The 16604-nt window shown below is 35.5% G+C and overlaps 1 protein-coding gene across 8 annotated transcripts in view; it reads right to left on the bottom strand.

The window, feature by feature from the left end:
- The window catches only part of LOC127861382 (erbin-like), a 100703-nt gene that overhangs the window by 16947 nt on the left and 67152 nt on the right, over positions 1 to 16604 (bottom strand). For 6 of the 8 annotated variants that reach the window (XR_008040190.1, XM_052399803.1, XM_052399802.1 and 3 more), the window contains 8 exons: positions 16095 to 16169; positions 9470 to 9687; positions 9036 to 9165; positions 8136 to 8321; positions 7474 to 7573; positions 6976 to 7079; positions 5919 to 6062; positions 5025 to 5048 (listed from right to left, as the gene is read on the bottom strand). Coding sequence is in view for 7 of the 8 variants with exons in the window: in XM_052399803.1 (XP_052255763.1) it covers positions 5025 to 5048; positions 5919 to 6062; positions 6976 to 7079; positions 7474 to 7573; positions 8136 to 8321; positions 9036 to 9165; positions 9470 to 9687; positions 16095 to 16169 (981 nt within the window). In the remaining variant the exon portion in view is untranslated. Of the gene's footprint in view, positions 1 to 1400; positions 1419 to 5024; positions 5049 to 5918; positions 6063 to 6975; positions 7080 to 7473; positions 7574 to 8135; positions 8322 to 9035; positions 9166 to 9469; positions 9688 to 16094; positions 16170 to 16604 lie in introns of all 8 variants that reach the window. The other 2 variants (XM_052399804.1, XM_052399805.1) reach the window with 2 other exon arrangements.

The raw sequence follows: 16604 nt of genomic DNA, 5'->3' as shown, positions 1-16604 counted from the left end.
TACAGCTGCTCTTGAAATATAAAATTATGTAAGTATGATACATTGTATATAAATAAAAAATAACAACAACCACATATGCTCAATTTCCAACAAGGATACAAGTTCATAATCTCCAAATATAAATTATATTAAAAAAAAATAAATAATTTTCAAGCTTCTGGTATCAACATGTAGATCTATTTATCCCTATTGACATTGTTAAAAAGTGGCTTTTGTCTAGCTATGCAATAAATTAAAAAATTAAAAAGTTAGGGATAATGTGCATTTATAAAAATACATTTTGACTTATTTTATTATTATATATACACCTCTGCACCTCTGTTAGTATTCAGTGCTCTATTTTAGTATCCATGAAACATAACTCCTTGTTCATGCATACAAAAACATGCAAACATGCACTAAAAATCTGGTATAGCAAAGTAGGAAATGTGCTTTTTAAATGAACAAATGATGAAATGATATTGAAGCAGAATGAAAGATGTGATTAAATGGAAAACATGGAATATGTCTCAACATCGATAAAGTTAATTTTGTGCAAAGAAATTGCAAAGTTTACTATTAAATGATTAATGATTAAGTTACAGTTTGAACGGACTTTATCATGTAAGTTCCCATAATCTTGACCTTTGACCTTTTGGTTAAGGTATTGCTAGTGATGCAAAATGCAAACTTGTGTCAGCTCATTTAGACTTTGCTCAAATAATGGTGAATTTAAGGTCAGGATACATGTAAGAGCAGATCGTGCAATACATAAGTGCACAAATGTTCATGTATAGGCAAACAAAGGCATACAAGATCTGCATTCAATAACAGAAATCCTGCCTTCTGAAGAGCTAAAGCTGCAGAAATAATTGTGTTCCTAGCAAATGAAATTAAAACAAAATCTAGGTAGTTTGTTGATGGCACATGTGACTTTTTAAATAAAGCAAAAACCTAATGGCATTTGTCCATTATAACTTCTTTTTTAATTAACCCAAATGAGTGCAATTAACAGCTACAATTTCATAAATGAAAATGGGCAACAGCTGGTTATCTAATTAAAGTTGTGAAATAAAGTATTTTACTACCAGTAGCAATAAAGTGCTTTATTGGGAGGTAAATATATAAATGTTAAATGAAGGCTAATAATGTAACCTGAAGTACATTATGCATGAAGTGCTATAATAACAGTGGAGGCAACAATTGGTTGGTTTGTGAATTTAACATGAAAACATACATATATTGCGCTGTACAACAGTGCTTGATGGTCCAGTCAAAATGCTATAACAATATTGGGAAGCTAACTGAAAAATATTATTATCACATAAAGTATAAAGTCTAGGGTGTAATGTTAGAAAAATGCAGAATAACTGAGAGTTAAATACAAGCAGTGTAGCTTAACTGAGTGAACAAAAGCTCACCAAAGCTTTATGGCGGCGCTGAAATACCAAAAGAGCTCGAAATATGAGAGCAGCTGAAGAGCATAAGCTAAGACTTCGTTAAACTTTGCAATCTAACAAGAGTTGTTTGTAAAAAACAAATATGCTCTCCAACCCGCCCATCCCTGACTTGCAGCAAAGTCGTCAAGGTGATCATGACCTTTTAACTCTTAATTTGAAAATCATACAGGGCAATCTTTTGTCAAGACTAACCAGCATATATCTTATGATCCATAGAATTTTCTAGAGGGATACACATTTCAGGTACCAAAAACATGTGACATTGATCTATGACCTGTTGACCTCAATTTCTTTTCTCCTAAATAACCAGTATTCAATTTTGATAATCATAGTTAAATGTCTTTTCTAGACATTGTGCAGAAACCAATTTCATGATACATACCTCTGTGAACTTAATCTTGAACCTGACAATCTCAAACTTAAAAGGCGTGTTTTTTTCCACCCAAGTAATCAAAACCAATTTGTATGATCATTTGTCAAAGCATCTTCAAGATACTGTGCAGAAATAAATTTACTGTTACATGGCCCTGCAACCTTGACCTTTGATCTGAGAATCAATGGCTTCAATCTTTCCTTCCAAGTTACCTGCATACAAATTTCGATGAAAGGTAAAATTATTTTCTTAACATCATGCAGAAACTTTTTTTTTCATACAAGCTTAGGTGACCTTGACCATTGACTTCATGACCTCAAAATAAGAAAGCCTTTTCCCCAAATGTAATCTATACTAATGTGCATAATCGTAGGTCAATGTGTTTTATTATTCAGAACCATAACAAATTTTTAACACAAATGCCTCTGACTACGGCCTTTGACTTAACAATCAATAGGCATCTTCCATTTCACCCAAGTAACCAACGACAGCTTTAACCTAACTATCAATAGGCATCTTCCATTTTTCCCAAGTAACCAATGACAAAGTACCAATATGCATGCTAATTGGTGAAAGCACTCTTAAGATATTGTACAGAAAAACATTAACTGTTACATGCCTGTGTAAGATTTGACCTTATCGCATCTCAGATTGTAGTTAAAAACTTATCTAGATTTCAATCATACAAAACATTCCACAGACCGACTGACAGACCTCTCTACCCACCGACATACAGACAGGTGCCAAGCAATATACACCCACTTCCCCGATGTTGGTGGGTTGGGCAATTATTTGATATAACACTGTTATTAACAAGTGTTCCGCGGTCAGAGACATATGCCCCCCAAAACACCTTGACCTTTGACCTAGTGACCTGAAAATCAATAGGGGTAATCTGCCAGTCATGATCAATATACCTATGAAGTTTCATGATCCTAGCCATAAGCGTTCTTGAGTTATCATCCGGAAACCATTTTACTATTTCGGGTCACCATGACCTTTGACCTAGTGACCTGAAAATCAATAGGGGTCATCTGCGAGTCATGATCAATCTACCGATCAAGTTTCATGATCCTAGGAATAAGCGTTCTTGAGTTATCTTTCGGAAAAAAATTAACTATTTCGGGTCAGCGTGAACTTGACCTTCGACCTAGTGACCTCAAAATCGATAGGGGTCACCAGCGAGTCATGATCAATGTACCTGTGAAGTTTCATGATCCTAGGCATAAGCGTTCTTGAGTTATCATCCGGAAACCATTTTACTATTTCGGGTCACCATGACCTTGACCTTTGACCTAGTTACCTCAAAATCAATAGGGGTCATCTGCGAGTCATGATCAATGTACCTATGACGTTTCATGATCGTAGCCATTAGCGTTCTTGAGTTATCATCCAGAAACCATTTTACTATTTCAGGTCACCGTGACCTTGACCTTTGATATAGTGACCTTAAAATCAATAGGGGTCAACTGCGGTTCATGATCAATCTCCCTATCAAGTTTCATGATCCTAGGCATAAGCTTTCTTGAGTTATCATCCAGAAACCATTTTACTATTTCGGGTCACCGTGACCTTGACCTTTGACCTAGTGACCTGAAAATCAATAGGGGTCATCTGCAACTCATGATCAATGTACCTATGAAGTTTCATGATCCTAGGCATAAGCGTTCTTGAGTTATCATCCGGAAACCATTTTACTATTTTGGGTCACTGTGACCTTGACCTTTCACCTAGTGACCTGAAAATCAATAGGGGTCATCTGCGAGTCATGATCAATCTACCTATCAAGTTTCATGATCCTAGACCTAAGCGTTCTTAAGTTATCATCCGGAAACCATTTTACTATTTCGGGTCACCGTGACCTTGACCTTTGACCTAGTGACCTGAAAATCAATAGGGGTCATCTGCGAGTTATGATCAATCTACCTATCAAGTTTCATGATCCTAGGCCTAAGCGTTCTTGAGTTATCATCCGGAAACCATTTTACTATTTCGGGTCACAGTGACCTTGACCTTTGACCAAGTGACCTCAAAATTAATAGGGGTCATCTGCGAGTCATGATCAATGTACCTATGAAGTTTCATGATCCTAGGCCCAAGCGTTCTTGAGTTATCATCCGGAAACCACCTGGTGGACGGACCGACCGACTGACAGACCGACCGACATGTGCAAAGCAATATACCCCCTCTTCTTCGAAGGGGGGCATAACAAATAAAAATGGTTTGAAAATGAATGACAATGTGGTAAACCAATGACTTCAAAACCATATTACTTTGAGATAAATTATTTGGTCAAAATTAAGTAAGTAAAGCAAATTGACACAATGGTTTAGTCCAAAAAAAAACACCGTTCAAAGCTTATAATCAAGTGACAATAAACATACATGACCATAAAAGACATACCACAAAAAATAAATAAGCACATTAAGTGTTAAGAAAATTCCTCAAAACAAAATATTAACATTCAAAATATTGCTATCTTGTATTGTGTAGGGATAAATATAACTTTCAATCTTATTCTTAAATTTGTTAAAAAAGACAAATCATGAAAACAGTTAATGTTCTTTTTGCTGAATAATAATTATATAAGTACACAAATGAAATCAAAATGTGATCAACCATTCAATAAATATTATCACACGGCAAACATTGTATGCAGATAAGATCCAGAATGGTATATCTTTGTACTTTACAGCTTTAAACCACAGCTTTTTGCCTCTATTGTGAATAACACAGACTAAGAATGATAAGGGAAATATAAAGGGTTCTACCAAAGTGTTATGATGTCTTAATTTTGTTTTACTGTGTACACAATTAAAATATATCAAAATCCTTTAAACCTTGACAAGTCAGAATCATCCATTGACCATATTTTTAAATTTCAAATATTTGTGCTTTTTTATGAACACATTATTCCATGCTGAAATCGTACAATAGCACTTGTAGGGAGTGGACAAAATAGATGGTTAGTAGAACATTGTTCTGTCATCTCAAACTATGTAACAGGGTGCTCTAGAATTTTAATCTATCTTGGAACATATGAATACATTGTACACACACTCAGGGTTTCATATACGTTCAGTAACTGAATTTAATAGATTTATGCATAGGACTGATACAGTATATTACGGGAAGGTTAATGAGTGACCTATCGTAACTATGGGAACGTGCCAGATATATCTGCATACATTTATTGGTATTATTGACTATACCATCTTAAAGACAAAGGTCATTTTCTACAAAACAGCAAGACATCAGTTAAAGTTTAATACATGATAAACATATGCAATTATCTTATGAAATAGCTAAGATAATATTTTCTTTCTTTTAAGTGTTTTTATAAACTTTAATTGCAATAAACCTATGCAAAACAATAAGCAAAAGCCATACAGAAGTTTATGATCATAATATAAGCCACTTTGTGCAAAAATGGGTCTTATGCAATGTACCACCACGTCAGCTCTAGACCAGCCTGCGCATCTGCGAAATCTGGTCAGGAGCTTACCTGTCTGCCATAAAGTCATGCAAGGTTTAATTGTCACATTAGCCGTCAGCGTAGCTCCTGACCAGACTGTGAACATGCGCAGGCTAGCCTGGAGCTACAACCCATTTTTGCATGACATGGGCCTTATGAAGAAGACTAAAGAATTATATTTGGTATAGAACACTCAGAAATTGTTTATTCAAATATCTTCCTGATCAATATATGAATTAATCATTCAGGTGACAAGATTTGAATTGTGCATTGCCCAGATAAATTTTGAGCCAAGCAAACAAAATCTGTTTACCCTTTTCATAAATAACTGATATTCAAAGCTAAGTTCCTTATGAAAATGTGTCACAAAAGATCACTTATTTATTAAATGCTTTACTTCCTTCAAACCACAAAAATATGCTTATGACTTTAATCACAAACAAAATATGATAACTGTGTTGTGCAGAACAACACAATTATGATCTCACATGCTTATCAATGACTGGTGCAACATTTTAATTGCTTATTCCACAACATAATATTATCAAAAATTTTCATAATTCAATAACAACTCATGTTTACTATGTAACTAAATCAAGGCAAATCCCATCTTTTTATAGTGTGTATCTACCTCTTCATATCCTGGATTATCCTCCCCTTGTGACCTTGACCCTTGACCATTGCTCATCTGTTGACGTAAGGCGAGATTTTTCAGGTGGCGTGCTTTTTCCCGCATTTCTTTAGGGTAGGGCGTAGGCTGTCTGATAAAGTTACCCTACATAGGAAAATGAATGAACTCAAATTTAATGCAAATTTTAAACAAGTGTTCTGCGGTCGGAGACATATGCCCCCTCCAAACTTGGCCTTGACTGTGACCTTGACCTTTGACCTAGTGACCTGCAAATCAATAGGGGTCATCTGCCAGTCATGATCAATGTACCTATGAAGTTTCATGATCCTAGGCCTAAGCGTTCTTGAGTTATCATCCGGAAACCATTTGGTGGACAGACCGACCGACCGACTGACGGACAGACCGACATGTGCAAAACAATATACCCCCTCTTCTTCAAAGGGGGACATAAATATTAAATGTAAGAAACATTTCTTGGAAGCATGCTTTGATTTAATTTTATTTCTTATCAAGAAATACAAACATGAACAAGAAATGTGTTTGTCGGAAACACTATGTCCCCTTCTGCACCGCTCTGAAGCTATATATTTGACCTTGAAGGATGACCTTGACCTTTCACCACTCAAAATGTGCAGCTCCATGAGATACACATGCATGCCAAATATGAAGTTGCTAGCTATCTTCAATATTGCAAAAGTTATGGCAAAATGTTAAAGTTAGAGCAAACAAACCAACAGACCAATAGACAGACCAACAGACAGACCAACAGACAGGGCAAAAACACTATGTCCCCCACTATAGTGGTGGGGGACATAAAAAAGGAAGCAACTCTAATTACAAGCAGTTGAATTACAAATTTCACAGTTTGTCTTAGGTATGTCCAAAAGATATAAAAGCAGGATACCTAGTTCTTGTTTACTGATGTAAACCATTAATTCTTGTTTTCACATTTTTATTTGCTAAACAAAATATAATCATCAGAATATCTTTTTTTATAAAAGCAGCATAACAATTCCCTTGACATTTTTTATAACAAATAAGACACCCATTATCTTACATCGACATCTGATTCGTCTGCAAACTCAAAGTGTATCTGCTGTCTATTGCGCCTCTCCTCGTCCCACATAGAGGCGTGGAAGCTGTCTGTGTCACCACCTTCTCCTACAAATGGCAATTTTGGTACTTGATTCATAAAGGGGACTGTTCCAGTCAGCCAATGAGCAGTGTGCTGATACATTATTTTGTTTTCTTTTGTTCGAATTTTGAAGAAAACTAGCAACAACATATTGAGTTTATGTTTCACAAGTTTTTTTGATGTTTTTTGTCAGCTGCTGCCAACAATATTTCAGTTATAAAACAACAGTCAGTTAACTTACACTTTTCTTGGGGGCATACTTTTGATGAAGCATTTTAAACACCAATCGTTGTTTCTTTCAAATAATCATACTTAATTGTTTTGAAAGTATTTTTAAAGGGGCCAGCTTTGTTTGTACCCTCAGAGTAGCGTGTTTTTTGCACAATATAGTACATTCAGGTACAAGCACTATGCACACACCTGAGTCCTGTGCAGGCCTCTGAGGCAGGAGGTAGCAGGTGAGAATCTTCCTGCCGGTGTCAGGCTCATGCTCCGACTGCAGGGGAACCAGGGGCCGAGTCTGAAACACAGGCCAGGCATTACATCAGACATTGAAATGATTAATTCAAACATGCATACTTTAATTCTAATATCATTATATAATATCAAAAAATTTGCTGTCTGTCTTTATATGAAACAGAAAATCTGATAAATCAGTAACAGGTACAGGTCTTGCAGTTTTTTTTTATCTTAATGATAGCATATAGCGAGTGTTCAATTACAAGTAATTGTTCACCAATTGTATGTCCTTATAGATGTACTACTTGTTTTATTGTCAAAAACACACTGCTACTGCAATATTACATGTTCCATTATAACAAAGAAATAAATAAAATCCAGGGGGGTGGCTGTGGTTCATGTCTTAGTTTTCCTTTGTTTTTAAAACATTACATTTCATTCTAAAATGTATGTTTAACAAAATAAGCAATTTAAGAAAATTTATAAAATGGCAACCAAAGCTTTATTGATTACTCAATTACAATCACAGTTTTACAAATACCAGGGAGACTTGACAGTTCAATTATAAAATGTATTGCTTAATAAGGAACAATATACCCATATCCTCAATATACAACATGTACCTGGTTTTCTGACAACCACAGGGCCTGAAGCTGTTTACACTTGGTGATAGTAAATGGCAGACAGACAAGCTGATTGGTGCTCAAGTTGAGAACTCGTAAGCGGGGAATGTGTCCTATCTCGTCCGGAATGTAGGGCAGCTTGTTGCACCTCAAGGACAGCACTGTGATACCCGTGCAGCTACCGATCTGAAACATGGGCAACATTGGATTGGCATTTATATGCAGATAAATAATAAGAAAAAAAATCGCAGCAATGGTCAGTGTATTGCAAAATTCAAATGTTGAATTGTTCGTCTTTCCCAGTATTTCAAACCTAACTCTTAGGTCTTTTTATTCATTATAGTTATACCATATTATTTCTTCATTAATATCCATCCACACTTCCTCTGAATCTTCTGAAAACCAAACAGATGCTACGGTCATGATCCCCCCCCCACTACGTGTTTAATGTGCTACGGTAGATACCTATGTAGGTCAGACTTAGATCGCTTGTTACCGAACAACTAAAGCAGAATATATCTTTGTTGCAGTTATAATTAACTCTTTGTAAACTGAACTGGATGGGAAGACTGCCAATTGACAGTTATAAATTTCATCAGCGTGTGCCACAGGGTGCAAGCATATTTAATCCAAAGAGAAAAAAAAGTTAACCAAAGAATGGCCTTTATGTACATTTATATAGTAATAAATAAATATCATGTTATAAGTGCCATACTACAAACTGTGGAAAGAAATCTTAATTATATATGCACATGCTAGATTGTATTTGCCTAAAATTTTCATTAAACCAAAACTCCCTAAAAACTGAATATTTGGTCTGATCAAGTTAGTGTTAGGTATAGAGAGAATTCACTGTATTTTGGATGTTCATGAATTGAAAAAGGACCCAACATTTGTTACCTCTGCAGGAATGTAAGCGAGCTCATTGTCGTCTGCGTAGAGAGTGCGGAGGTATCTTAGCAACCCCAGGGAGGGAGGCAACTCTGTGAGGGCATTGGCACTGACATTCAACTCTGACAGAGATTGTAACCTGTTCATGAATGCAAATGTGATAAAGAGTTAGTACATCATGTTAAGTAATGTGCCAAATTGTAACCAAGTTTTGTAGAATTGTTCATGTATCAATAAAACAATTGTGGATCAATCCAAAGAGAAAATCAAAGTCACCCAACAATATACTGATGCCAATTCAAGGGTTTTATCTATCGCATTTATCATATTTCCATTTCCCATAAATGAGCTACAACCATTTCGCACAAACCGTTACACATGTAAATAAAACTTTATGTAACAATACATAAAAGTAACATGGATTACAGGAAACTTTCACTTACGCTCCCATATTCTGAGGCAACACTGCGAGACAGTTGTCATCCACCTTGAGAGTGGTCAGGTTGCCAAGGTTACAGATGGTGTCTGGCAGAGCCTGGATTCGATTGGTTGTCAGGTGGAGATCAGCCAATGAAACGCAGCCTTCTATCTCACTGGGAAGACTGTGGATCACATTCTTGCAGCCGTCAAAAAACATAAGTTGCTTGAGGTTCCCGATTGTCTGTAAAAAAAAACAACAATACTGCATTGTTTTAAGTATCCCTTCAAATGATTGCTTTCCCTTCAAATTTGTGGTTTTCCTTTAAATTTTGTGATTTCACTGAAAAACATTGGATTTTGATTTTTTTTAAATTGTGGGTCTTAAGGTATGTGGTATATTGCAATCTGTCTATAAATGAACATCTATTATCTGGTGCACCCCAGGAGATGATTGGGGTATTGAACACTTGAATTCTGCAAGTATGTCAGACTTTAAGTAAAACTACTGATAATTTCTGATAGCCACACAGTTCCCAATAACTTCAATCATTCTATGATACAGAGAATGACAAACTACAGTCCACTCTCGTTATCTCGACATCGGATATCTCGATATTCTCGATATGTCGAAGTAAGCCCAATGTTCCAACTTTTTTCTTTCTTTATCTATATAAATAAACATCGCGTATCTCGATTTTCGTTATGTCGAATAATTCGATATGTCGATATAAAATTTTGTCCCGAGTCCCGATTGTACATGTATTTACTGTGGTTTATATCGATGTGCGAATAACTGCCCCAGTGTCGGCAAAAGGTGAGAAATTTGTTTTCTTTGATACTTCACCGTCCAGCTTCGCCCGGCTGCCCCCGATACTGAGCGGTAGGAATTTGATCCGTTGATTACACCAATGATCACACGTGTGTAATGTCTTTAGCCATTAACACTTGAGTAAGGCCTGTCACTTTAACTGTCAGTTTAACATCAATTAACTGCAATTAATACACAGCCTGCCGAAAGTCCAAAAGACTAATTTTTATACAAACAACATTCCAAAATGCATTGAGTAATATTTTTGCGTATATAAACCGTCGCACATTTACAGAATGTTGTATTATCATTGAACTCCAACAGTCATTATCAGTTCAGTATTCCGGAACGTGATTTGCGCATGTTCATATAGAAAACCCTCGTCTTGATTGGACGTCAATTGCATCATGACTTTAAATAGCAACATTACCGGATGTTTACTAGACAGTTTAGACAAATTACAACTGCATGTGTTCATGCAATTCTGTAATACTTAAAACGTCATTTTAAGCATTTAAATAGCAAAATTAATCGTGCCTCTTAAAAACGCGTATATATCAGGTACAGAGTAATATGCCACACGGTGACGGCTTTAATTAGACCACTTAGCAAGTATTTAGATGTTATAAAAGCAAGGTAAATTTTCGTCTCATTTTTTCCTGGAAAACGCCTAATCGGATATCTCGAACTCTCGTTATCTCGATATTTTTGCTTGTTCCCGCCGACTTCGAGATAACGAGAGTGGACTGTATTGTCATTCTGTTTTCATACTGTTTCACTTGTGTTTCATGTAACTGAACTCATATACACTACATGTCAGGAGAAGCAACACTGCTGCAAAATTAATAGGACTGTCAGAGCATGTGTGCCACAAAACAAAAATAAATAAAGGGATGTAATATTTAAAATTGTCATGACATTTAAGTCAACCATAAACTATTTGACATTAGGCAAAACTTATAACTTTTACTATTTTAACAATTAATTGTGGGCCTGGCTATGAACATATGTTATAACTCAAAATGGTAAAATAACAAAAAATGAGTGGAGAATTATTTCTACCATAATTTAGACAAATGTTTTTTGTCCTCTATGTTGTTTTCATTACTAAATGACAAGTTAAAAAGATAAAGTGAAAGGTAAAAAGGATGTGTGAATAAAAATCTAAGAACAAAAATAAAACATCATGTAAAATATTTAAAGAAATGCTGTTCTTTTTATTTATTTTTTGTTCTGATAAAGAGCTTTACTTAGACCTCAATTAAACATTCCTTTAACAATCTAACAGAAAACCAGTTGCATTTACATGACAATGTAAATTAATGTTTCATCACCCCAACCAAGTATTTCCATATTTATACCATAAGCACACAAACTAACATGCCAGAAAACATAATTTCCACTTAATGCAAACATTTTACTACCAACACGTCACATTTCTTTTGAAACCCAATAATTAATTTGGTTTATATCACCAGCATCAATGCCTTTAGTTGAAATCTGTTGGCGGTAATTTAAAACCTGTGCAGTATAATGTAACAGCATTTCTATTATACTCTTAAGTGTGAGTTTACAATATAAATAATTTTATAAGTGTAATTAAATTCTTCTGCATGCTTCTTTACCATAAATTCAGCTTGGACGTATCAAGCAAGAACATTTTAAAGTATTAGTAATCTGGGTTATTTTTTTTATTCCAAATTGTATGTACTGATATTTCAAATACTGTCGTGGCTTAAAACACCAAAACTGTACAAAGATATGGAAACCATTCCTTAACCAACAATGTATTTATTAAACATCATAAATGTATACCCAACATAAAACATCAAACACAATTTTGACCAATGCCAAAATACTTCATTCAGCAATTTCATGTGTTTAACATTCAGCATGTCAATGCTGATATCATAAAGGTGATATATAACCAATGGTGGCTTTAAAGGCAATTCTAACATTCCTGCACCTGTATGTGCTGGAATATTTATGTATTTACCTTACAATAAACAGACAATTTGTAAGACATTTTAGGATAAACTGAGCTTTTTATATTTTCATCAATACCTCAACATGCAGGAAATAATATGACATTTAAGTCATTATTTTGTACGCTTTTATGAAAGCACTGTTGCTCTTTTTACATAAAATTTAATTGCTGCAAAATATCTTTGAAGAATTTCTTTCAAACAAGAAAAATACCAGTTCTTTGTATAATAGTTATTTTAAACTTTAGATCTATGGTGTATCCAAACCCAGTGTGTCAATAAAAACGAACATAAGAAGAGCAATACTGATCCTTCAGCTTGCATACCTCAGACTCAGCACATATGGGATCAACATATGAACCTCTACTGATCCTTCTGCTTGCATACCTCAGACTCAGCTCATATGGGATCAACATAAGAACCTCTACTGATCCTTCTGCTTGCATACCTCAAACTCAGCACATATGGGATCAACATATGAACCTCTACTGATCCTTCTGCTTGCATACCTCAGACTCAGCTCATATGGGATCAACATATGAACCTCTACTGATCCTTCTGCTTGCATACCTCAGACTCAGCTCATATGGGATCAACATAAAAACCTCTACTGATCCTTCTGCTAGCATACCTCAGACTCAGCACATATGGGATCAACATATGAATCTCTACTGATCCTTCTGCTAGCATTCCTCAGACTCAGCACATATGGGATCAACATAAGAACCTCTACTGATCCTTCTGCTTGCATACCTCAGACTCAGCTCATATGGGATCAACATAAGAACCTCTAATGATCCTTCTGCTTGCATACCTCAGACTCAGCTCATATGGGATCAACATAAGAACCTCTAATGATCCTTCTGCTTGCATACCTCAGACTCAGCTCATATGGGATCAACATAAGAACCTCTAATGATCCTTCTGCTTGCATACCTCAGACTCAGCTCATATGGGATCAACATAAGAACCTCTACTGATCCTTCTGCTTGCATACCTCAGACCCAGCTCATATGGGATCAACATATGAACCTCTACTGATCCTTCTGCTTGCATACCTCAGACTCAGCTCATATGGGATCAACATATGAACCTCTACTGATCCTTCTGCTTGCATACCTCAGACTCAGCTCATATGGGATCAACATATGAACCTCTACTGATCCTTTTGCTTGCATACCTCAGACTCAGCTCATATGGGATCAACATATGAACCTCGTTCTGGGTAAACTGGTTTAAAAAATGTCTTTGCACAGGCCACGATCAGTGATTCTAGGTTTCAAAGTTTGCATGTTCCCCTATTATTACACTCACGGACAGCGACAAAATAAATAATTTTGGAATCTTTTGTTCTTGTCCATGCGTTCAAGCAGAATGATTAGTGGCACATTTTTCGGATGCACAAAAGTTTTGACATTCTGATCTTGCGAAACGAATAAGGAAATCAAAGGATTTTTTTTTAATTCAAAGATAATTATAAAGGAGTCTGACTGACTCCCTTGACACAAAGACAAGGAGTCCGCGTATCATTTTAAGGAGTCTCGACTTCAGGTTAGTGTTGAACACTGAATATATAATCATCATAGATTTATTGCCAATATTCTCCAAAACTACTTAATTTTGTCATGAAATATTCTCTAACACAATGCTATTTTACTAGGCCAACCTTACCATCATCATACATTACCCATTACCAATATTGCACACATGACACATGATGGGAGCTTTATATAAGCAACTTCAGCATAAATAATTGTTTAATTGTCAGGTTACGGTATTTAGTGACATTATCTGCACATCCCAATTAACAGCGCAATGAAGAAGATGGTACAATTTTACACAAATTCAAGCTTTTTGTAATGGGTACTATAAATCAAATGTGTCACACATATCTTACAGATTATTTATTGTACACTTCTCTGCTTAAAATTAAATATGAATTTCATGTTTAAGTAACACAGGCCTTAAAATGATTTTACACTCGTGTTTATTTGACAACATATTTTGTTTTAACAGTTTCAGATTTTTTTAAAGAAACTACCCTTTGGCAAGCTATTTAATTAACGTCTTTGATGAGTTCGTTTTCCAAATGATGTAACTAAGGGGTGATGGATTGCATCTGATAGCAGAATGTCGTACTCACTGGATTGATGGACTGGATAAAAAGTAATGAATGATGTATTTACCAGTATGATGGACTAGATCTGATGTTTAATGATGTACTAACTGGAGTGATGGACTAGATTTGCATGTTTAATAATGTACTTACTGGGGTGATGGACTAGATCTCATTGTTAAATGATGTACTTAATGAAGTGATGGACTGAATCTGATTGTTTAATGATTTACTTACTGGAGTGATTGACTAGATCTCATTCTTTAATTTTGTACTTACCAGACTGATGGACTGGATCTGATTGTTTAATGATGTACTTACTGAAGTGATGGACAGGATCTGATTGTTAAATGATGTACTTACCAGAGTTATGGACTGGATCTGATTGTTTAATGATGTAATCACTGGAGTAATGCACTGGATCTCATTGTTAAATGATGAGCTTATGGGAGTGATGGACTGGATCTGATTGTTTAATGATGTACTTACTGGAGTGATTGACTGGATCTGATTGTTTAATAATGTCCTTACTGGGCGATGGACTGGATCTCATTGTTAAATGATGTACATAATGAAGTGATGAACTGAATCTGATTGTTTAATGATTTACTTACTGGAGTGATGGGCTGGATCTCATTCTTTAATTTTGTACTTACCAGAGTGGGACTGAATCGTATTGTTTAATGATGTACTCACTGGACTGATGGACTGGATCTGATTGTTTTATGATGCACATACTGGAGTGATGGACTGGATCTGATTGTTTAATGATGTACTTACTGGAGTAATGGACTGGATTTGATAGTTTAATGATGTACCTAATGATGTGATGAAATGGATCTGATTGTTAAATGATTTACTTAATGGAGTGATGGACTGGATCTGATTGTTTTAAGATGTACTTACTGAAGTAATGGACTAGATCTTATTGTTTAATGATGTACTTACTGGAGTTATGTACTGGATCAGATTGTTTCATAACGTACTTACTGGAGTTAGGAACTGGATCTTATTGTTTAATGATGAACTTACTGAGTTAATGGACTAGATCTGATTGTTTTATGATGTACTTACAGGAGTGATGGACTATCTCTGATTGTTTTATGATGTACACACTGGTGTGATGGGCTGGATCTGATAGTTTAATGATGTATTTAATGATGGGATGCACTGGATCTGATTGTTTAATAATGTACTTACTGAAGTGATGGACTGGATCTGATTGTTTTATGAGGTACTTACTGGAGTGATTGACTGGATAGGATTGTTTAATGATGTATTTAATAATGTGATGGACTGGATCTGATTGTTTGATGATGTTCTTTCTGGAGTGAGAGTGATGGACTGGATCAAATTGATTAATAATGTACTTACTGGAGTAATGTACTGGACCTGATTGTTTAATGAAGTACTTACTGGAGTGATGGACTGGATCTGATTGTTTTATTATGTACTTACTGGAGTGATGGACTGGATAAAATTGATTAATAATGTACTTACTGGAGTTATGTACTTGATCTGATTGTTAAATGATGCACTTACTGGAGTGATGGACTGGATCTGATTGTTAAACAATGCACTTACTGGAGATTGACAGGTCTATGATGTACTTACAGGAGTGATGGACTGGATCTGATTGAATAATGATGTACTTACTGGAAAGATAGACTGGATCTGATTGTATAATGATGTACTTACAGGAGTGATGTACTGGATCTGATTGATTAATGAGTACTTACTGGAGTAATGGACTGAATCTGATTGTGGTCACACCATAGCTCCAGTAGACTAGATAGGCTCCCAATGACATCAGGCTGAAAACAATGAACACCATGGATAAACTTACTGCAGTACATAAACATTGACATTTTGGCGCTGTTTTGTATTAGCAGTATTAGACTCCATATTTTTTCTATTGCCTAAGAAACATACATACAGGGTTCTCGGGAGTGGGCGATTTTTCGCCCAATTAATCTTCACTTCGCACATTATTATCATGAAGGCGAAGTGATTTTTCCTCCTTTTAATGATTTACTTTGTGCCAGACATTGATCGATTAAAATCAATTTGATGTGGAGAATTGGACACAGGAGGATTCTCAGCCATAAGTTGCCCCATTTACAGGTCAGGCAAAGTTGAACATTCAAAAGACCAGTCTGGAGCTATAACACTTCTTGAAATTGTTAATAGATGATGCCTTGATTAATTGCCTTCTGCTGGCTACCAATCACTATGATTCAGCAATGTTA

Source organism: Dreissena polymorpha, chromosome 16 (genome assembly GCF_020536995.1).
Source record: "Dreissena polymorpha isolate Duluth1 chromosome 16, UMN_Dpol_1.0, whole genome shotgun sequence".
Taxonomy (NCBI): Eukaryota; Metazoa; Mollusca; class Bivalvia; order Myida; family Dreissenidae; genus Dreissena; species Dreissena polymorpha.
The sequence above is the reverse complement of the archived record's forward strand: the minus strand, read 5'-3'. Positions and strand labels throughout refer to the sequence as shown.